The 23,472-nt window shown below is 43.5% G+C and overlaps 1 protein-coding gene across 2 annotated transcripts in view; it reads left to right on the top strand.

The window, feature by feature from the left end:
* Positions 1–20,569, top strand: part of FBXO8 (F-box protein 8) — a 45,519-nt gene extending 24,950 nt beyond the window's left edge. For both annotated transcript variants that reach the window (XM_040418677.1, XM_040418678.1), the window contains exons 4-7: positions 4,620–4,746; positions 9,789–9,907; positions 10,605–10,801; positions 19,519–20,569. In XM_040418677.1, coding sequence (XP_040274611.1) covers positions 4,620–4,746; positions 9,789–9,907; positions 10,605–10,801; positions 19,519–19,706 — 631 coding nt within the window. In that variant the 3' untranslated portion in view covers positions 19,707–20,569. The remainder of the gene's footprint in view (positions 1–4,619; positions 4,747–9,788; positions 9,908–10,604; positions 10,802–19,518) is intronic.
* Positions 20,570–23,472: the final 2,903 nt, after the last annotated feature.

The raw sequence follows: 23,472 nt of genomic DNA, 5'->3' as shown, positions 1-23,472 counted from the left end.
GCCTACAGTGGATGATGCCTGCAGCAGACCACAAGTGCCACAGAGACATCCTACACCAGATGGTGAAATGTGTGGATGTGGAATGATATATAGAATAAATAGTTACAATGCAAACAGTAACATCTGACTAAACCCTCACACTGATGTTAAAAATGAGACTTTAACCAGTATATCCTTATATTAAGGACATACCTGAGCCTGTGCACCACGTCAAGGTTTCTCAAGTGGCACGAGACCACAAGCGCAGTATCTGCTCCCCCGAGCATAAATGCATTTGGGGTTCAGCATTTCCTGCCTTTTGAGACCACATTTTCTTTGTCATTTAAATCGTATATTTATATGTGGAGGTGTATTAACTCCAATCTAAATGTGCCTTGATTACCATCCATAAGCAGCATTTAGGTGCACCTGTGAGGCCTGCAACATATCAGCCAGTCATGGGTGGGACTCTAAGCCTCCTCCCATTGTATGTGTGGTTAGTCACACTGCAGGGAACTGGGAGCTGTTTGCTGTGAGTCGGACCTTACACTGCTGTAATTTGCCCAATGGCTCCTGGTACTACCCATACGGTACAGGTAGGTTTAGCGTTAGGTCCTGTACCACTTCAGAAACCTTGGCGTGGTGAGCGGGCTCAGGTATGTCCTTAATATAAGGATATACTGGCTAAAGTCTCATTTTTAACATCCGTGTGAGGGTTTAGTCAGATGTTACTGTTTTCATCCACCACAGTAGTGCACCTATTCTTGTAACTATTGGGTCTATTGATTGCAGCAAGTATTATCACCGTCCTCACCCACAATTGCCTCTTTCACACTTGCCTTCATATTACTCCTAACATACTGGCACACGCCACCACCTTTTCTATTTGCCCAGTCGTCCTTAAGGCCCCTTTCACACGAGCGAGTATTCCACGCGGGTGCAATGCGTGATGCGAACGCATTGCGCCTGCACTGAATCCGGACCCATTCATTTCAATGGGTCTGTGTACATGAGCGTTGGTTTTCACGCATCACTTGTGCGTTGCGTGAAAATCGCAGCATGCTCTATATTCAGCTTTTTTCACGGCCCCATATAAGTGAATAAGGCCGCGTGAAAATCGCATTGCATCCGCAAGCAAGTGCGGATGCAATGCGTTTTTCACGGATGGTTGCTAAGAGATGTTGTTTGTAAATCTTCAGTTTATTATCACGCGCGTGCAAAACGCATTAAATCGCATTGCAACTGAACACGATCGCGTGCTAAACTGAATGGGCTTGCTTGCGAAATTGCGCATTTTTCACTGAACGCATCCGGACCTATTCCGCTCACCCTCGTCTGCAAGGGGCCTAAAGAGTTTAAAACTCAGAATATTAACAGCCCAATCATCCGAAGAGTCCAACCATGTCTCAGCCACACAACTATAGGAGTTCCTCCAGTGCAATGGACTCCAGCTCCCCCATTTTGCTTTCTAGGCTTCTGGCATTTTAACAATTTTAAATTACTCTTTAATTTTCCACATTCAGTTCCAGGAATGTGAATTCTTGAGATATTGTGGGCACCTTAGTTTTTATTGTTGGTTTAATGTAATACTAACCTACCTAAACCTGATATCTCCCTCTGTGTGTGGCACTACCATCATGCATAGGCAGCTCGCCCACTGTCTCGGTGTTATGTTTGACACCGATCTCTCCTTCACCCCCTATATTCAATCTGTCGCCCGCTTACATATGCCGCCTGCACGTCAAAAATATCTCTAGAATCCATCCCTTTCTCACTATGGAAACAACAAAAACTGTCATTGTTGCCGTGATCCATTTCTTGATTATTGTAACTCCCTATTAATTAGCCTCCCCCTCACCAGACTTCCCCCCCTCCAGTCTATCCTGAACGCAGCAGCCAGGGTCACCTATCTGTCTAACCACTACTCCGATGCCCATACAGTAGAGAATCCGATTTAAACAGCTCGTTTTCGCCCTCAAAGCTCTCCAGCGATTTACAACTGACATCCACCATAATCCGAACCTCTCACTCCTGTCTCCAAGACTTCTCCCGAGCTGCACCATTTGTCTAGAATGCCTTACCCCAAGAAATTAGGTTAAATCACAATATACACAGTTTTAGGTGCTCCCTAAAAACACATCTTTTTATGGTGGCCTATCACAGCCCCTGATCTGACTCCATATATAGCCCATTAATCTTCATTTTCTGAACCTGATCCTCCGCCAAACTCTCTACTGCATCCATGTACCCAGAAGCACTACAGATATCGGTTGGTGACAGGCTCATCATGCAGCTTTATATCTACTCCCCTAATTTCCTAAGATGGCTGGACCATTTTACAAAACAAGCACTTGACTATAATGGGGGCGGAGTTCCGGCGGCAGCACGGCAGCCCACACCAAGAGGCAGCCGGACTAAAAGTACTGCATGGAGTACTTTTAGTCCGGCCGCCTCTCGGCGTGCGCAGCGGTGCTGCCGCCGGAACTCCGCCCCGCCCCCATTATATTCAGTGGGGACGGAGCCGCAGTCCGGGGGCACACGTGAACTAGCGGCAGGACGGATCTGACAGGTTGTTCACCTGCCGGACTCCCCTGCCGCTAGTGTGAAACTAGCTTAACCAGGCTCTTTGAAAACGTTGAAATTACCATCTAAAACAAACGTTTAGAAATATAATGAAATACATAAAAAATAGGAATACTTTACAAATATACAATAAACTCTACCTGTAATCTACCCTTTTGCATGGTAGATATTCTGTGCATAAATTAAACCTAAATAGTTTTTGCTTGATCTGCAGCTTTTCCTACCATACTTTATATACAAGTCTCAGAATAATTAGACCAGTAAAGTTTAAAAAAAACTGTTAAAAAACGTTTATAGACAAATGTGTTGTTTTGCATCAGGAATCTAGACGTAAAAAAGGAGAATGGCATTTCTTTTTATCGGCTATTAACATCAATCTATTAAATCTATCATTTGGAGTAAATCCCAGCCGTTGTTAATCCTCCTATGCTCTCCATGTCCCATATTCTAACATCTGTTTAGGAACCTTTCCCATTATTATGTCCGAGCAGAGCAGCCACTAGGATACCGATTCCCTGTGTGTTATTAGTTAGTACTGGCAATGTTATATCTCCATTTCCTGTTGCAGTATCTAAGTACCGTATTTCATCAGTTGAGTAGGCTTTGATCTGCTCAGGTTTTGAATAATTGCCTGCAATTCTGGATCATTTCTACTTATTTTGAAATTGGATTCACAAGCTTTTAGTTATGAATGTAATCCACCAGTCTACGAGGAAGACTTTCGTGAAATTACGTCTAAGCGAGACTGTCAGCGTCTATACCAGCATTTAACAACTTGTATGACTGCTCACCAAGGACAACATCTGCATGCAGTTTGTATGTTCTTACCGTGTTTGCATAAGTTTCTCACATGTATTCCGGTTTCCTCCCACACTCCAAAAACATACTGATTTTTGAAATTTGGATTGTGATGAAAGTATCCTTTAAAGTGCTGTGGAATATGTTGGCGAGTAAATTAAATAACCCAAAATCATTCTGACTTCCTGTAGCAGCCACTAGAGGGAGCTTTAGAGCTTACTGCATACTGGTATGCATAGCACGCTATGCTATAAGCTCCTGTTCACTCCCTAGTAATGGCTGCAGACAGTCATCATGTTATCTCCTAAATCAATGTCTATAAACAGGTGGTAAAAGCCCCTAGCTTGGTCTTTAGTTTAAGATGGACCTTGTTGGCACGAAATGTCGTGCGGGGGTGCCGCTCAACCCTGTTAAAGGAATTGTCAGGTTTCAGCGCCAAACCAGACAACACTGGGGAATAGGCCGCAGTAAAGAAGCGAGCTCTTCTTACCTAAAAGATCCATCACTTCCTCTCCAGTTCTTCACTGAGGCCAGAGATATCCATCATAGGAGTTGAAAAAGAGAATTCAAGCTGAGAAAGGTCCATCACATAACAGACTCTAAAGGCGCCCGATAGACCATATCGACTTAGGATCAATGGGATCTGTCAGGTTCCATCACAGTATCCGTCATTTTACCAGACAAAATTAGTGCTGCATGCTGCTCTATTTTTTCAGGAAAATTTGATGTAATCTCGGCAGATGCTCCTATGCGAACAGAACGTGACCAGAACAGTCTGTTGTAGGGTACAAACATTTTATAACCCTAGCTCTTTGGATATCTACATTTAACCTTGTGTGTATACAAAGTTTTTAAAAAAAAATTCTTGTTTTTTAGTTGGAAAAGATCTTGTTCTCCTTGTTGTGTAGGATTAGAAAACGTGGGTACTTTGTTTCAGAAACAGCGCCATACCTGTCCATGGATTGTGTGTGGTATTGCAGCTCAGCTCCTTTCACTTCAGTGGAGCTAAGCTGCAGTACCACACCCAACCTTTGGATGTTAATGGCACTGTTTGTAGAAGATTGCAGGCATGTGTTTCTACTTTTCTCGAGCTCTTGAACTTGAGGACAATTGTCCATTATCTCAGTGGTTGAATTTTTTTTTTTTGTTTACCTCCTTTTCATCAGTAAACAACTTGTTTTATTTGTGTTCATTATATTTTTTGAAGCTTACTATAAGTTCTTCTGGACACAAAGTAATGGTATGTTCTCATTGTTTAGGTTATGTAAATCAACCTGGGGACACTGTTCCATATACAGTAAAAGACACCCGCCAGGATTTTCGTATCGAAATCTCTACATGCGCCTGGATGAAGGAAGTTTAACCTTTAACGCTAACCCAGTTGAGGTACAGTAAGGATTGCGATATAACAAAGACAATCCTGGATAAAAAATAAATTGGAATATATAGATGATATAACTTTTCAGATTTCAGTCATATAAATTTGCTAAAAACTTTTCATATGTGTTAGAGATTCCTTGTGCAGTGTGGTAGATATGTTCACAAAAAAAAAGATTTTAAAGAGAATCTGTAACCAGATTTTACAATACAAACTGTATAAATTATTAAATAGATATCTTAGACCTGAGGAGGCTGGTGTACTTACTTTGAAAATCCATGTCAGAATGAGTCCAGTCTCTAGCTCTTTTGTTCAAAGTAACTGCACCAGTCTCATCAGGTGTATGAGATCTAGATAATAATGCATGCCTTTTATGTTGTGGAATATGACAGAGCCTCTAACTCCTTAAGGACCCTCGCTGTACATGTACGACGCTGGTGGACAAGACTTAAGGACCAGTGCCGTACATGTACGGCGGGCTGATCGGGTGGGTGCAGGAGCTGTGCCTGCCCGATCAGCGGCACAGACCCAGCAGTCACTGACAGCCGGGCCTCTGCTGCATACGCCAGCGTCTGTGAAAACGCTGATGCCGGCGTGTTAACCCCTTGTATACTGCGGTCAAAGCTGACCGCGGCATGCGGAGGGTGCGGGTGGCCTCCGCTTCCCCATCGGGTCCCCGCAATGCAGTGGCGGGAACCCGATGGCACTTTAAACTAAAGACCAAGCGATGCGCTAATGTCAGCACTACATAACAGTGTGTTTTTTATATTTCTCCCTGCAGCCGTTCTGATAAAATACACACGTTTATAATATGCTAATGAGCCTCTAGGTGCTATGTGGGCGTAGATTCAGCACCTAGAGGCTCGGTCTACTCACCCTTTATCCCGCCCAGGTCCCCTGTTCTGCCCGCCCCGCTCCTCTTGATTGATGTCCAAGTTCTATGCATCGTTGAGGAAATCCCGCGCCTGTGCCGTTCACTTCTGTATTCGTCGCAGGCGCAGTGAGTGAAGGCCGCGCTCCTGGTGCCGGCTTCCTTACTGCGCCTGCGCCGACTACGTCATGGTGAGGAAGCCGGCACCAGGAGCGCGGCCTTCACTCACTGCGCCTGCGACGAATACAGAAGTGAACGGCACAGGCGCGGGATTTCCTCAACGATGCATAGAACTTGGACATCAATCAAGAGGAGCGGGGCGGGCAAAAACCCTTTAAGGGGCTGGATGTCACAGGCTTTAAGAGGAGTGGGGCAGGCAGAACGGAGGACCTAGGCAGGATAAAGGGTGAGTAGACGGAGGCTCTAGGTGCTGAATCTACGCCCACATAGCACCTAGAGGCTCATTAGCATATTATATAAGTGCTTATTTTATCAGAACGGCTGCAGGGAGAAATGTAAAAAACATACTGTGTAGTGCTGACATTAGCGCATCGCTAATGTCAGTCAGCTACATAACGGTATTTCTGGTGGTAGAAACCCTTTAAGCTGGGTCTCACAGGCAGGCTGTCAGCTGACAGCCAATGCATTACAATACAGGTTTTATTGTAATTGTAATTTTTGTCACCTTACATCGCAAAACGTGTTATAGCAAGTGATCAAAAAGTCTTAAGCACCCCAAAATCGTACTAATCAAACCGTCATCTCCAACCGAAAAAAATGAGCCCCTACATAAGACAGTCGCCCAAAAAATAAACAAAAACCATGGCTTTCAGAATATGGAGACACTAAAAAAACATAACCAAAAAAAGTTGTCATATTAGGTATTGTCGCGTATTGCTCTATAAAAATACCACATGATCTAACCTGTCAGATGAACATTGTAAAAAACTAAGAATAAAGACTGCCAAAACTGCAGTTTTTTGTTACCTTGCCTCATAAAAGGTGTAATATAGAGCAACGAAAAATCCTATGTACCCTAAAATAGTACCAACAAAACTGCCACCTTATCCCGTAGTTTTCAAAATGGGGTCACTTTTTTGGAGTTTCTACTCTAGGGGTGAATCAGGGGGTCTTCAAATGTGACATGGCAACTTAAAATTGCACCGTTTTGGTGTCCGTCTGACGAAACTGAGCACAACGGATCCGTCCTGGCACACAATGTAGGTCAATGGGGACGGATCCGTTTTCACTGACACAATCTGGCACAATAGAAAACAGATCCGTCCTCCATTGACTTTCAATGGTGTTCAAGACACATCCGTCTTGGCTATGTTAAAGATAATACAAAAAGATCCGTTCTGAACGGATGCAGACGGTTGTATTCAGGGCTGCAGCTAACGATTATTTAAATAATCGATTAGTTGTCGATAATTTCATCGATTAATCAGGAAAAAACACCAAAATGACAAAAAAAGGGGTTTATATGATTTTACTTGAAAAATTATGTTCAAAGGCCATATTAAAACAAATTTAGGAGTTACATAATTATTAAAATTTTGCATTACAATGTAAAAAAGACAAGTTATGGGGGATCTGTGGATGACACGAATATGGGGGATCTCTGGATGGCGCTGTTATGGAGGGTATGTATCTGTGGATGGCACTGTTATGGGGAGGGGGATCTGTGGATGGCACTGTTATGGGGAGGGGGATCTGTGGATGGCACTGTTATGGGGAGGGGGATCTGTGGATGGCACTGTTATGGGGAGGGGGATCTGTGGATATCACTGTTATGGGGAGGGGGATCTGTGCACTGCTATGGGGAGGGGGATCTGTGGATGGCAGTGTTATGGGGAGGGGGATCTGTAGATGGCAGTGTTATGGGAGGGGGATCAGTGGATGACACTATATAGCATCCTATGCTATATGTGTCATCCACAGATCTCCCCCATAACAGTGCCATCCACAGATCTCCCCCATAACAGTGCCATCCACAGATCCCATCCCCATAACAGTACCATCCACAGATCCCCCTCCCCATAGCAGTGCACAGATCCCCCTCCCATAACAGTGCCATCCACAGATCTCCCAATACACCGGCCACATCAGTATTCAGACTATTCCTTAACTGGCAGTAACTTTTTACTTGAACTTTAAATCAGCTCTATGATCTTTATTACCTTACAAATACAATGAAGCTCCGGTAACAGGCAGAGCGGCCAGCGGCGTAACGTCACTCACTCACGTGACGCGCCTGCTCCGCCCACTTTATGAATGAAGCAGGCGGAGCAGGCGCGTCATGTGAGTAAGTGACGCTCTCCCTGTTATCGGAGCTTCTGTCACGGCTGAGGATGGGGGAAAACCCTCAGCCGTGCGATATTCAGAAGATGTCCGGTCGCTACTCGGCCAGGACGACAGAATTAGGGAGCAGGTCACCTCCTATCGCATCCCTAATCTGACCTTGACTCCTAGCTGCATGAGCCGACCTTGATGGTAGGAGGGCTCATGCTCAGGAACCTCGGATCCCTACTCACCCTCCGTCGATCCCTGAACTAGGAGCTGGGTAGACCACCTGTTCCTCCTGGATGCGGAGAAACAGGAGTCTTAACTGGCCAAGCAGCAGGGAGAAGGGGAACAAGAACAGCCTATGAATAGGACAGGTGAACCAGACAGTTCCACACTAACCTGCCACAGCCTTGCTGACTGGAACCCGTGCTCAGAAACGCTGTCCACACAAACATAAGACAAACAGCACACACATAAGAACACAGGGGAACCAGGACATCCATAGCTGCAAAAAAACCAAAAGCATAGGACATCAACTAAACATCAGGGATTTGGATTTATGACCGGAAGGGTGGCCCTTACTGGAAGGATGGTAACAGGATACCAGGAGGACAACTCCAGCAACATGCCTGGAGTACCCCTCAAGCTTCAGGTCTCCACTGAGGCTTTATAGCCCAAGTAGCCACACACACACAGAAGGGAATAAACCCAGGGAAGGGAAGACAGCCACTTAAAGGAGAAAGTGCACATATAATAAAAACCCTGTGCACACCAGACATACAAAAAGGCACACCTGACAAAGATAGGTTGCCAGATGCAACCGCATGCACCTTGCAGCAAGCTGCCCAGCACCAGCTCAGGCAGCTAAACTGCCACATACATAATGTTGCCAGCGGCAACCACAGGTGAGGCCACATACTTCAGCTCTCACCTGTGATTGACAACAATCCCAGACCACAGGCAACTGCATGCGGTTCAGGAGTCACGGCCATAACCATGGTCGTGACAGCTTCATTTTAAGTTAGTAAAGATGCGCTGATTTAAAGTTGAAGTAAAAGTTACTGCTGGTTAAGGACCCGCAGGCATAGCGCCCGACCGCCGCTCCCACCCCGCATAGCAACGAATCGGCCGATTATTCGATAACTGGATTCGTTGACATGAATCCCGTTATCGAATATTATCGATAACTTTGATTAATCGTTGCAGCCCTAGTTGTATTATCTGAACGGATCCCTCTGTGCAGATCCATGACGGATCCGCACAAAACGCGAGTGTGAAAGTGGCCTTAGCAGTGAGGAGAAGTGGCTGAGCGCTTCAGACTCCTGGTTAGAGAGATCAGCGGGGGTCTCAGCGGTGGGGAGGGGAGCGCATTCTGTGGCAGCTGAGCACCAAAGAAATAAAATCTAATAAAGAGATATAGGTGGCTTATTACAGCACCACCAGGTGTGCAGCGTGGTATTGGGGTACAACCACATGGAGTGGCTGTGATACAGTTAGTCCCCTGCTTCCTGACAGTTAATTAAGGAAGACCGCACTGCATGTTCGATCTTCATTGTTAATGGCCGCGTGGCTAAACCGCAAACCGTTCCATAGCATTCAAATTGAAAAGCTGTGACAGAGAGATTTCAGAAATCCACTGCACGACCTAGCCCCGTTTGGCCTGCTTACTTCCTTTTAAAGGCACTTAAGACGTTTAGTACATACACAATACATGGGAATACCACTTTTAGGGTATTCCAGCGGTGGTGGAATATTTCTATCGCACATCTCGCTAAAAGTCCATAATGAATCTGCATGCGATTTAGAAAATAAGCAGCACGCTCATTTTTCCGTGTATGGATGAGATTTGTAGTTGGCTGTAGATTTTACCTGGCTTTCTTTGCTCTCTTTCAGGGAGTTGAATATTTTTTATCCAGGGGTATACTTGACGACGCACCAAAGGAAATAGCAAAGTTCATCTTTTATACTAGAACTCTCAACTGGAAGAAGCTAAGGATATACCTTGATGAAAGGTGAGTAACTCTCCGGTCATACTGACCGCACTCGCCTGTGGCATGAGCCCTAAAAGCAAAACTCCTATTTGTGGGTGTGCTACTCGGCAGTATACTCACAAATCCCCAAATGAAAAGTACATTTGATGATGCATTTACAATAAAATAACTTTTCAAATTCTCTGCTTTGATGGGCGCCTCATATGATAGACCTGGAAGACATTACCATAGTTAGTGGAAACATTAACTTTTTTTTTTTTACAACCCTTTTAATTGAAAAATAGTCCACTAGGTATGAACGCCATATTTCCGCAGTCCTGCTCCACTGTTTTAATAGGCCTGAATGTGTTGGAAAAGAGGACTGTGCGTCTGACTGCTGCGGTGTGGAAGAGAATGGAGCATTGCTTGGAAAGTAAATCTCCCCACAGTCTCTGTTAGGGTCCATTCACACGTCCGTATGTTTTTTGCGGATCGCACATCGCCGGCACTCTCATAGAAAATGCCTTTTCTTGTCCGCATAGGAATAGGACATGTTCTATTTTTTTGCGGATCTGCAAATGCGGACAGCACATTCCGGCCCCATTGAAAATGAATGGGTCCGCAAAATTGCGGAATGGATGCGGACCCATTTTGCGGACGTGTGAATGGACCCTTAATGTTGTATACTTGATGTTACACTAACGAGGTATATGGTACTTACTTGTTTTTATTTTTCCAGGAGAGATGTATTGGATGAGCTTGTGACTTTGCACAACTTCAGCAATCAATTTCTACCAAATGCACTGAGAGAGTTTTTCCGGCACATACATGCACCAGAGGAACGGGGGGAATACCTGGAAACACTCATTACAAAATTTTCACACCGATTTTGTGCTTGCAACCCTACACTAGCACGAGACCTTGGTCTCAGCCCTGGTAAGATTGAATAAGGTTTTGAACGTTGCAGATCTCAACTAACGTTTATCCTTGGTGGTCTGAGGACTAAAAACCTACCACAATCTCAAGAACGGGATCTTGGCTCCGTTCACAACATGCAGCTTTCTCTTTCATCAAGTGTAGGTCTAAAACCAACTTCTTCTCCAGATCATGGGGTCAAAGCGATCAGACACCACTGATCAATGTACAACCGTTACCTAGATAATTAGACATATGGTGGAATAATTCCTCCGAGGGTCAACTCCAGCCAAAAATCTGGTTTGCCTGGAGATAAATTCTGGAATAGTTTTATTTGAAGTTAGTGGCCTGTTAAAGTTACGTTTCCATCACTTGTTGAGAAGAATATTATTTTAGTTAATATATGGACTTCAGTGGGCTTCTAGGGCAGCATGAAAACTTTCCTCCATTTAAAGAGGACCTATCACCATTCCTGGCATGCCCATTTTAGTATCTACTTGCATTTCTAAGGCTACTTTCACACTAGCGTTCGGGTGTCCGCTCGTGCGCACCGTTTGAAGGGGCTCACGAGCGGCCCCGAACGCATCCGTCTGGCCCCAATGCATTCTCAGTGGAGGCGGATCCACTGAGAATGCATCCGCCTGCCAGCGTTCAGCCTCCGCTCAGTGAGCGGACACCTGAACGCTGCTTGCAGCGTTCGGGTGTCCGCCTGGCCGTGCGGAGGCGAGCGGATCCGTCCAGACTTACAATGTAAGTCAATGGGGGCGGATCCGCTTGAAGATGACACCATATGGCTCAATCTTCAAGCGGATCCGTTCCCCATTGACTTACAATGTAAAGTCTGAACGGATCCGCTCAGACAACTTTCACACTTAGAAAATTTTCTAAGTTTTAATGCAGACGCATCCGTTCTGAACGGATGCGAAATCCTGCATTATCGGAGCGGATCCGTCTGATGAAACATCAGACGGATCCGCTCCGAACGCTAGTGTGAAAGTAGAATTACATAAAAACAATTCTGGAGCATCTTTTCATAAAACTATATTGTTCTGCTCCTCTTTTATTGCAAGTAGAAGTTTATTAACCCCTTGGTTACATCTGCTGTACATGTGTTACACAGCAGACACCTACTGGCAGTGCCTGTGACTGGAGACAACTCTTATCAGCTAATCAGCAGTTATTTAGATTGAGCGGGCTCCCTCCGGTGACCGAACACCCCTCTCATGACAAGAACGCAGGAACCATTTGGTTGCTATGGCACCTTGTGAAGGCTCCCAGACCTGCCTATTAAGTACCATAGACTGCAGTTTGATTGCAGTCTGTGGTATTAGCAATCTAATAATCACATGTTCAAGTCCCCTAGGGGGGCTAAAAAGAAAATGTAAAAAAAAAAAGTTCAAAAAAAATATTTAAAAAAACTTAATTCAAATCACCCCCCCCCCTTTCCCTAAAATACAAAAATTAAACATCCATGGGAATCACTGCATCCGAAAACATCTGTACTATTAGCATAAAAATATTTATCCCATACTTCAAGCAGTGTAACGGAAAAAAAAAATCAAAAAGAGCAATTTGACATTTTTTGGTCACTTCACCACCCCCAAAAAATGGAATAAAAAGTGATCAAAAAGTCATGCACACTCCAAAATAAGGTCAGAACATGGTGATTTCTTTTCAGTTTTAAAACACACAAATGTTTTATTTAAATGTGGTATTATTGTAGTTGTACTACCCCCAACCCCCATTTGGAATTTCTTTCCAGCTTCCCACTACATTGTATGCAATAGTAAATGGTGCCATTAGAAAGTGCAACTTGTCCCACAAAAAAACTAGCTCTCATATAACGAAGGGAAAAATGTATGGTTCTGGCAAGGTAGGGAGTAAAAAATAGAAAATTGCAGGGTCCTGAAGGGGTTAAGTGTGAGCAGAAAATAGATATATACACTGCGTGCAGAATTATTAGGCAAATGAGTATTTTGACCACATCATCCTCTTTATGCATGTTGTCTTACTCCAAGCTGTATAGGCTCGAAAGCCTACTACCAATTAAGCATATTAGTTGATGTGCATCTCTGTAATGAGAAGGGGTGTGGTCTAATGACATCAACACCCTATATTAGGTGTGCATATTTATTAGGCAACTTCCTTTCCTTTGGCAAAATGGGTCAAAAGAAAGACTTGACAGGCTCAGAAAAGTCAAAAATAGTGAGATATCTTGCAGAGGGATGCAGCACTCTTAAAATTGCAAAGCTTCTGAAGCGTGATCATCGAACAATCAAGCGTTTCATTCAAAATAGTCAACAGGGTCGCAAGAAGCGTGTGGAAAAACCAAGGTGCAAAATAACTGCCCATGAACTGAGAAAAGTCAAGCATGCAGCTGCCAAGATGCCACTTGCCACCAGTTTGGCCATATTTCAGAGCTGTAACATCACTGGAGTGCCCAAAAGCACAAGGTGTGCAATACTCAGAGACATGGCCAAGGTAAGAAAGGCTGAAAGACGACCACCACTGAACAAGACACACAAGCTGAAACGTCAAGACTGGGCCAAGAAATATCTCAAGACTGATTTTTCTAAGGTTTTATGGACTGATGAAATGAGAGTGAGTCTTGATGGGCCAGATGGATGGGCCCGTGGCTGGATTGGTAAAGGGCAGAGAGCTCCAGTCCGACTCAGACGCCAACAAGGTGGAGGTGGAGTACTGGTTTGGGCTGGTATCATCAAAGATGAGCTTGTGGGGCCTTTTCGGGTTGAGGATGGAGTCAAGCTCAACTCCCAGTCCTACTGCCAGTTTCTGGAAGACACCTTCTTCAAGCAGTGGTACAGGAAGAAGTCTGCATCCTTCAAGAAAAACATGATTTTCATGCAGGACAATGCTCCATCACACGCGTCCAAGTACTCCACAGCGTGGCTGGCAAGAAAGGGTATAAAAGAAGAAAATCTAATGACATGGCCTCCTTGTTCACCTGATCTGAACCCCATTGAGAACCTGTGGTCCATCATCAAATGTGAGATTTACAAGGAGGGAAAACAGTACACCTCTCTGAACAGTGTCTGGGAGGCTGTGGTTGCTGCTGCACGCAATGTTGATGGTGAACAGATCAAAACACTGACAGAATCCATGAATGGCAGGCTTTTGAGTGTCCTTGCAAAGAAAGGTGGCTATATTGGTCACTGATTTGTTTTTGTTTTGTTTTTGAATGTCAGAAATGTATATTTGTGAATGTTGAGATGTTATATTGGTTTCACTGGTAAAAATAAATAATTGAAATGGGTATATATTTGTTTTTTGTTAAGTTGCCTAATAATTATGCACAGTAATAGTCACCTGCACACACAGATATCCCCCTAAAATAGCTAAAACTAAAAACTACTTCCAAAAATATTCAGCTTTGATATTAATGAGTTTTTTGGGTTCATTGAGAACATGGTTGTTGTTCAATAATAAAATTAATCCTCAAAAATACAACTTGCCTAATAATTCTGCACTCCCTGTATTTTTTTTCACTACAGTGAATTTGTATTAGCAACATAGAAGAATAATGTTCTTTTCACGATTATATACTGCACATTTGTATTTTTTTAGTTTGTTGACCACTATTGCTGTCTTAGGGCTCGTTAACACGTGTGAAGCCCGTGCCCGTGCTGTGGACCGCAAATTGCCGTCCGCAATGCACGGGCACCTTCCATGGGGCAGGCATATGGGGATCGCAGACCCATTCACTTTAATGGGTCTGCGATCCCTCCGTTCCGCAAAAAGATAAAGCGTGTTCTATCTTTTTGCGGTGCGGAGGCACGGAACGGAACCCCAGAGAGCACTCTGTAGTGTTCCGTTCCGCATCTCCGGATTTGCGGACCCATTGAAATGATGCGGAATAACAACGGAACGGTGCCCATGTATTACAGATCCGCAAATGTGGTCTGCAATACGGGAACAGGACACCAACAGTCGTGTGAACGAGCCCTTATTCTGTAGTTCAGGACTAGATGCAAAGACCTACTTGAAGTAAAAACACATGCAGTAGGGAACAGGTCAAATGTAAAAAAATATTAGAGTAGTCTAATATATAGGTAAGCTCAAACCACAGATCAACTTCTATCTCTGGGACAGACTTGGCAGCCAGTTATTCATTTCTTGTTAGTTTTGCTATCCAATTGTGTGGCTGTGAATATCATAAGTCAAGACTCTTTGATTGTATAAGCCATAATATTCCAGGTACTGCCAGACTGTATATACTCCACAAAAGACTGCATTCAGTTTTAGTACAAGAATTCTAAGAGTTCTCTCCTTTCCTGCGTTCTTGCAGTTGAATCTCCTTATGTTTGTAGCATGTTCTGCATTATCTTATGAAAAATAAAATAATAATTTCTCCCACTTCTCTCACAAATTTAAAGGGGTTGTCTTGCTTCAGCAAATGGCATTTATCATGCAGACAAAGTTAAAAGCGTTTTACAAGAGTTTCTAACTGATGCATGGATCTGTGCTTGGTACGCTGCGAGAAGGCAGCGGCGCTCACAGGAGCACCGCTGCCTACTCAAAACAGCTGATTGGCGGGGGTGCTGGGTGTCATAACCCACCGATCAGATACTGGTGACCTATCCATAGGATAGATCAGGGGTCAGCAACCTCCAGCACTCTAGGTGTTGTGAAACAACAAATCCCAGCATGCGTAATTGCTCTACTCTTTTCAGAACTCCCATAGAAATGAATGGAGCATGCTGGGAATTGTAGTTTCACAACAGCTTAGGTGCTGCAGGTTGCTGACCCAGGGATAGGTCATCATTAAAAAAAAAAAAATCTTGGAAAACCCTTTTAATACAAGGCTCTTACTAATGTATTGTGATTGTCCATATTGCCTCCTTTGCTGGCTTGATTAATCTTTCCATCGCATTATACAATGCTCCTATCCAGGGGTTGCGGTCACCGCTGCAGCACAGCTACGAGGTGGCCTGGAAGGGATCTGCTGCACATACATACCTGTGTGTGCTCCCACTGTCCCGGCCACCAGAGAGGTTGTCGCTTTTTCCTCTAGTGTGCAAGCACAGCCACAGCTGCTGTATTGTAGGGTGGTCGTAACCCCCGGATATAAGCAGTGTATAATGTGATGGAAAAAATGAATCAAGCCAGCTAAGGAGGCAATATGGACTATCACAATACATTAGTAACTTTACTTTCTCAACATTATAAATGCCCTTAGCTGAAGTGAGACAACCCCTTTAAGTCAGTTAGTTTAACAGTAGCCAGATAGGATTAGAAAGCATGTTTAGTTTTAAAACAAACTCTTTCAAGCACTGACTTTATTGCAATACTGTAGCTGTCAGGGCATTAACGAGGACCTGTCACCACAAAATGCAGTGCAAACCACAGGCAGGTTATAGAGAAGGAGGAGCTGATAAGATTGATATATGGTTTTATGGGAAAAGATTCAGCAAAATTTGTCATTTATACATTTTAAACCTCTGCTCTTACATACATGTACAGCAATCAGTGATCTGTGTATACACACTTACACAGAGAATGCTATCAATCACTAATAACACCTCCCCATGTACAACTATCAGTGACTGACAGCTATCTCTGTATACACACTTACACAGAGAATACTATCAATCACTGATAATACCTCCTTCTTCTACAACTATCAGTGACTGACAGCCATCTATGTATACACACTTACACAGAGAATGCTATCAATCACTGATAATAGCTCCCCTGTGTACCGCTGTCAGTGACTGACAGTTATCTCTGTATACACACTTACACAGAGAATGCTATTAATCACTAATAACACCTCCCCCATGTACAACTATCAGTGATTGACAGCTATCTCTGTATACACACTAACACAGAGAATGCTATCAATCACTAATAACACCTCCCCATGTACAACTATCAGTGACTGACAGCTATCTCTGTATACACACTTACACAGAGAATACTATCAATCACTGATAATACCTCCTTCTTCTACAACTATCAGTGACTGACAGCCATCTATGTATACACACTTACACAGAGAATGCTATCAATCACTGATAACACCTCCTCTGTATATAGCTATCGGTGACAGACAGCCATCTCTGTATTCAAATTTACACGGACAATACTATCAATCACTAATAACACCCCCCCTTCCCCCCCCCCCCCCCCATGTACAGCTCTGTGACTGACAGCTATCTATGTATACACACTTAAGCCTCAATCAAACGTCTGTGTCCGTGCTCAAATCCGTGAGCAGGTGGTCAGTGATGCATCCGTGACGCTGTCTTTGAAGGATCCGTGTTGCATCCGTGTCTTACTGACACTGAACAGCTGAAAAATAATTTTCAAAGAATCTCTTCTTAATGATCCGTGAAACACTGATGGAAAACGGATAGCATCCAGGGTTTTCACGGACAGATAGACTATAATGGGCGTGACGGACAAAATAGAGCATGTATCCGTGCTAAAAACGCAAATCCACGGACCGTGCTAAAACACTGATGTGTGAATACACACATTAAAATGAACGGGGACGTGTGCTGTCCGTGGAGAACACGTACAGCACACATCTGTGAAACCCTGATGTGTGAATAAGGCTTTACACAGACAATACTATCAATCACTAATAATCCCCCCCCCCATTTACAGCTATCAGTGACTGACAGTTATCTCTGTATACAAACTTACACAGAGTGTGCAACTGAAGTCAGAAATAGCAGAGATTTAAATATATAAATTACATATTTTATTGAATCTTTTCCCATAAAACGAAATATTAATCTTCTCCACTCCTCCTGCTATATAACCTGCAGACTGCACTGCATTTTGTGGTGATAGGTTCTCTTTGAAGCTCCATTGATTTCAATAAGAAAACTGCTTCTCTTAGGCTGAGTTCACACGAGCGTGTCTGGATAAGCCGGATGCGTTGCGGCAAACCCGCGGGAGTAGGTACCCAATTGCAGTCAGTTTTGACTGTGATTGCGTTCCGTTCAGTGCGGGTGCAATGCGTTTTGCACGCGCGTGATAAAAAACTGACTGTGGTACCCAGACCCGAACTTCTTCACTGAAGTTCAGGTTTGGGTTAGGTGGTGTGTAGATGTTGTTATTTTCCCTTATAACATGGTTATAAAATAAATAATTGCATTCTTTAATACAGAATGCTTAGTAGGTGGTCAATTGAGGGTTAAAAAATAAAAAATAATTAACTCACCTTCTCCTCTTGATCGCGTAGCTGCCGGCTAAAGGACATGTGGTGACGTCATATCACATGGTCCAATCACATGATCCATCAGCACGGTGATGGACCATGTGATCTGACGTCACCACAGGTCCTTTAGCCGGCAGCTCATGATTAAAGAAGTAAGCAGGGATCGGCAGCTACGCGATCAAGAGGAGAAGGTGAGTTAATTATTTTTTCTTTTTTAACCCTCAATTGACCACCTACTAAGCATTCTGTATTAAAGAATGCTATTATTTTCCCTTATAACCATGTTATAAGGGAAAATAATACAGTGAATAGACTGTCATCTTAGCAACCATGCATGAAAATCGCACCTCCCGAATTGCACCCGCGTGGAAATCTCGCCCGTGTGAACTCAGCCTTAGGCCTCTTTCACACGGGCGTTGCGGGAAAAGGTGCGGGTGCGTTGCGGGAACACCCGCGATTTTTCCGCGCGAGTGCAAAACATTGTAATGCGTTTTGCACTCGCATGAGAAAAATCACGCATGTTTGGTACCCAAACCCGAACTTCTTCACAGAAGTTCGGGTTTGGTTTAGGTGTTGTGTAGATGTTATTATTTTCCCTTATAACATGGTTATAAGCGAAAATAATAGCATTCTGAATACAGAATGCATAGTACAATAGGGCTGGAGGGGTTAAAAAAAAATAAAAAAATTAACTCACCTTCTCCTCTTGTTCGCGTAGTTCCCGGTCTCTTCTTTACTTTAATGATGAGCTGCGGGCTAAAGGACCTTTGGTGACGTCAGATCACATGCTCCAATCACATGGTCCATCACCGTGGTGATGGACCATGTGATTGGAGCATGTGATCGGATGTCACCACAGGTCCTAGCCGGTAGTTCATCATTAAAGAAGTAAAGAAGAGACCGGGAACTACGCGAACAAGAGGAGAAGGTGAGTTAATTTTTTTTATTTTTTTTTAACCCTCAATTGATCACCTACTAAGCATTCTGTATTCAGAATGTTATTATTTTCGCTTATAACCATGTTATAAGGGAAAATAATACAGTGAATAGACTGTCACCTAGCAACCATGCGTGAAAATCGCAACGCATCCGCATTTGCTTGCGGATGCTTGCGATTTTCACGCAACCCCATTCACTTCTATGGGGCCTGCTTTGCGTGAAAAACGCAGAATATAGAGCATGCTGCGATTTTCACGCAACGCACAAGTGATGCGTCAAAATCACTGCTCATGTGAACAGCCCCATAGAAATAAATGGGTCGGTATTCAGTGCGGGTGCAATGCGTTCAACTCACGCATCGCATCCGCGCGGAATACTCGCCCGTGTGAAAGGGACCTTAGGGATTCAGAAATCTTCAACCGATGTCCAAAACGCACAGCACCATTGCCTCTGCTCCATCTGGTTCTGCATTTATTGGTGGACTAACATGCTTCTCTGCTTCCTTCCCCTCACTGCCAATGTGGTGATTTTGTCAGATACTGTAGGTAAGGAAATTAAAGAATTGGCAAGTATTTTTATTAACTTGTGCTTTTCTTGTCTTCTGTTGTAGATGCGGTATATGTACTGTGCTATTCTTTAATTCTGCTTTCCATTGATCTCGCCAGTCCCCATGTGAAGAACAAAATGTCGAAGAGAGAGTTTATCAGAAATACACGTCGTGCTGCTCAGAATATTAGCGAAGAATTTGTAGGGCACCTTTATGACAACATTTACCTTGTTGGCCATGTAGCTGTGTAGAAGATTAAAGGGGTTGTCTCATCTCAGACACTGGTGGCATCTCGCTAGGATATGCCACAAATGACTGATATGTGCAGGGTCCACCTTTGGGAACTATCTCCAGAACAGGCTCCCCAAAGTGAAGGTGAGCACACTGAGCAAGCACCCCCACCCTCCATTCACTTCTATGAGAGTTCTGATAATAGCTGAGCACTGGCTCTTCTATTTCTGGCACTCCCATGAAAGTGAATGCAGAGGTGGCCATGCATGTACCGTGCCCTCTCCATTCACTTCTATGGGAGTCCCAAAAACAGGCCAGCGTGCTCGCTTGGCTATTATCGGAACTCCTATAGAAGTGACAGCGTATGGCGCATGTGCGGTGCACCCTGCTTTGGACTCCCCATTCTGGAGATAGAAGCAGGTCCCAGAGGTCATATAGTGATATGCCACCAATGTCTAGAATGACACAACCCCTTTAATCTCTAGCCTCTAAAACATTAGTCAACAACTACTACTACTACAGCTCTCCAAAGCATTGACCCAGTTGGCAAATATGGGGTTATGATAGTGCTGGTCATTCTAACCTCTGTCTACAATCTAATGATGTGTTCTGTCATTTCTTAGCAATCTACCTACTTGGAGAATCATTTTTTATGAATAGATTTGCTTATTATGTCTTGCACCTAACCGTGCCATTACACTGACCTAGCCATGTATGACTGTTAAACTGACATTACAATGTAGCCTTCTTCAGGGTGTTGGATCTAAAACACTAGATTTTCTTTTGGAGCGCATTTACCAATGCATTTTTTGTTTTTTGTTTTTTTTAATATCTTGTAATTTGTACATACTAAACTAAAGAGATTTATAATCATAATATAAATATTAAATATGTAAAGTATTTTAACTAAAGCTTCAGTGTTTGTCGAGTTTTATGGATGTTACATTGAGGATAGCATACATTTTAACATGTTCGATACTTTTGAAGTAATACTAAATGTAAAGGGGGAAAAAGTCACTTCTCTTCTTTCATAACACTTGCAGTGCAATTAGAGAAAAAACACTTCTATGTGTCAATATATGATAGATCGCTGAGCAGACCAAGCTGTGACTTGCTGTAGCAGCAACCCTCCTCCTCTGTCTGCAGTAACAGAGATTTGTTCAGAACCTCTCTTAAGCCAGTCTGTATGGAATGGAAGGGATCGGATTGAAAAGTGCACCTTTCCATAATTCTATGGATAGACTTGACCTTGAAAGGAAAAATGTCTTGTCCTTGGATGAACAATGCTATACCATGGAGTGACCTGGCTCCCAGGCATCAGTATATTTCTAAGATGATGATCTATATCTATATATATATATATATATATATAGATGAAAAACGGACAGCACTCCAGGTAAAAGTAGATGGTGTTTATTCACCCATGTGGATGGCAACGTTTCAGCTCATACAAGAGCCTTTGTCAAGCAATGAACACAATGCAAAAAGGGGTATATATAGGCCAACCCCTATGACATCACAATGTGATCAATTATCAGCCAAATACAATAAAGTGCAAATAGTGCAAATGTGATACATAAAAACATAAGTATATCAGTGTACAATATATCAATGAATCAGTGGCATATGTCAAATACATTATAAAATCAATGCGTAATCGCAATAAAGTGCATAAAGGTAAATTGATGAATCAATAAACATCAGGTGTATCCTGGAATATATAATAAGTGAGAAGGACAAAACGATGCTGCCAAAGGGAGGAGGAGCAATGACATACCCGAAGTCGCTTGTTGCCACACATGTCGATAGCCGCCACATCCGGCGTTCAGGTGGATGCAGTACGCAGGCGCCAAGTCGCTTGAGGAATAAGATGTAACTTCCTCAAGTGACGGAGCCGGCGCATGCGCATGAGTATCAAAAGCTGTGTCGGCCATCTTGAAAGTGGTAAAAACCACACATGAGAAGAAACGCAAACACTAGACCGCAGCAAAGACGCGATATAGTGTAATCTCCTCACAAATCACAGTGGGAGTATGCGCAGAATGGCACTACTTAAATCAAACAAAAAAAGGGGGTAACTAATGATGATCACTGTGTGTGCGCATAGCCTGACAATGAACAGAGTAGCGCAAAACGGAAACAGTGCCGTTCACCTAGCTGTGTATCCATAGGGGACAGAGAGAAACAAGTGCATGAGAAAAAATGCAACATGCTTCCCACAGTGAGCCATCTGAAGCAATGCACCCAGCAGCAAACATGCTGCGGGCATGCCACAAAAGAGCCCACAGTTCCCCATGGACACACATGTCATATAGGACACACAGTATACAACTCAATATACCAGTTATATAAAAATCTGAAAAAAGTATAGTCACAGCAAAAAACAACAAAAACTCTATATGAAAACATGTAGGCAAATACGGAGCATCTCGGGTACGTCTCACTTCTCCAACCTGCAGCATCATTCTTGTCTGTGTGTAAAAAAAGAAGAGAGAAATAAAAATAAGAAACTGGCTTAATGGTGTTCAAAATACACTAAATACCCTCAAGGGATAGACACAGATCGCATATACAACAATTGTGGGCAAGCTACTCCACTAAACATATAACCCCGGATTGTAATCCGCATTGAGACCATTAGGTCTCAAGCTATTAAGGGTATAAATCCAAAAGAGCTCTCTTTTTCTCAGGATCAACACCCTGTTACACGTCTAGGCATGGGAATGTGGTCAATGACCCAACATTTGAGATCTCTTTCGGAGTGTTGAAGCTCCGTAAAATGTTTGGCAACAGGGAGGTCCTTTCTTTTTTTGCGTATTGACAATCGGTGATTGTTCAACCGCGTTCTGAGATCCGTCGACGTTTCACCCACATATAATAATTTGCACGGACAGATCAAAACGTAAATTACATAGTTTGAGTTGCATGTAAGGTGAAATCGAATAGGGTAAGAAACTACAGTGGTAGGATGGACAAAGGAAGAACCCTTACCCATGTATTTGCAATCAATGCAACACAAGCAAGGGAAACTACCCTTGCCATGTGTAGTTAAAGAAGTTTGAACAGACTTGGACCTAGGCCCAATGTCCGCTCTGACAAGTTGATCGCGTAGATTCCTAGATCGACAGAAAGAGAAGAGGGGAGGGGATCTAAATTCTAAGATCTCACTGTGACAACCACCCAGAATACCCCAATGGCGCTTGATGATGCGATTGATAGCCTCACTTTGCTCCGTATATTTGGAGATGAAGGGTATCCGACTGACGGACCTATCGGACACCCTCCTCTCCAAAGTGCTACTCCTGTCTACACCACGGACCTTTTGTATGTGAGACTCCAGGAGCTGGGTGGGATACCCCCTATTCTGAAATTTCTTGGACATGTTGTCCAAAGCCAGATCAACCTGTTCAGGTTCGGAAACAATGCGTTTAACTCTAAGAAATTGAGAAAAAGGCAAACTTTTAAGCATACTCCGGGGATGCCCACTGTTATAACAAAGAAGGGTGTTTTTGTCTGTGGGCTTGGTGTATAGCCGTGTATGCAGCTTGCCCTGATTGAAAATGACCGTGGTATCCAGGAACTGCAATTCAGTCTCAGAATGTACCAAGGTGAATTGAAGGTCCCTATTGACACTGTTGAGAAATAGATGAAAATCTTCAAGTTGGGCAACACTACCTGTCCATATGAGGAAGATGTCGTCGATGTATCTCCACCACCGCAGCAAATGGCTGCGGTGGTGTGATACAAGGACGACATCCTCCTCAAAGCACCTCATAAAGATATTAG

This window comes from Bufo bufo, chromosome 2 (assembly GCF_905171765.1).
Source record: "Bufo bufo chromosome 2, aBufBuf1.1, whole genome shotgun sequence".
Taxonomy (NCBI): Eukaryota; Metazoa; Chordata; class Amphibia; order Anura; family Bufonidae; genus Bufo; species Bufo bufo.
Note: the sequence above shows the minus strand (reverse complement) of the source record. Positions and strands in the feature narration are given on the sequence as shown.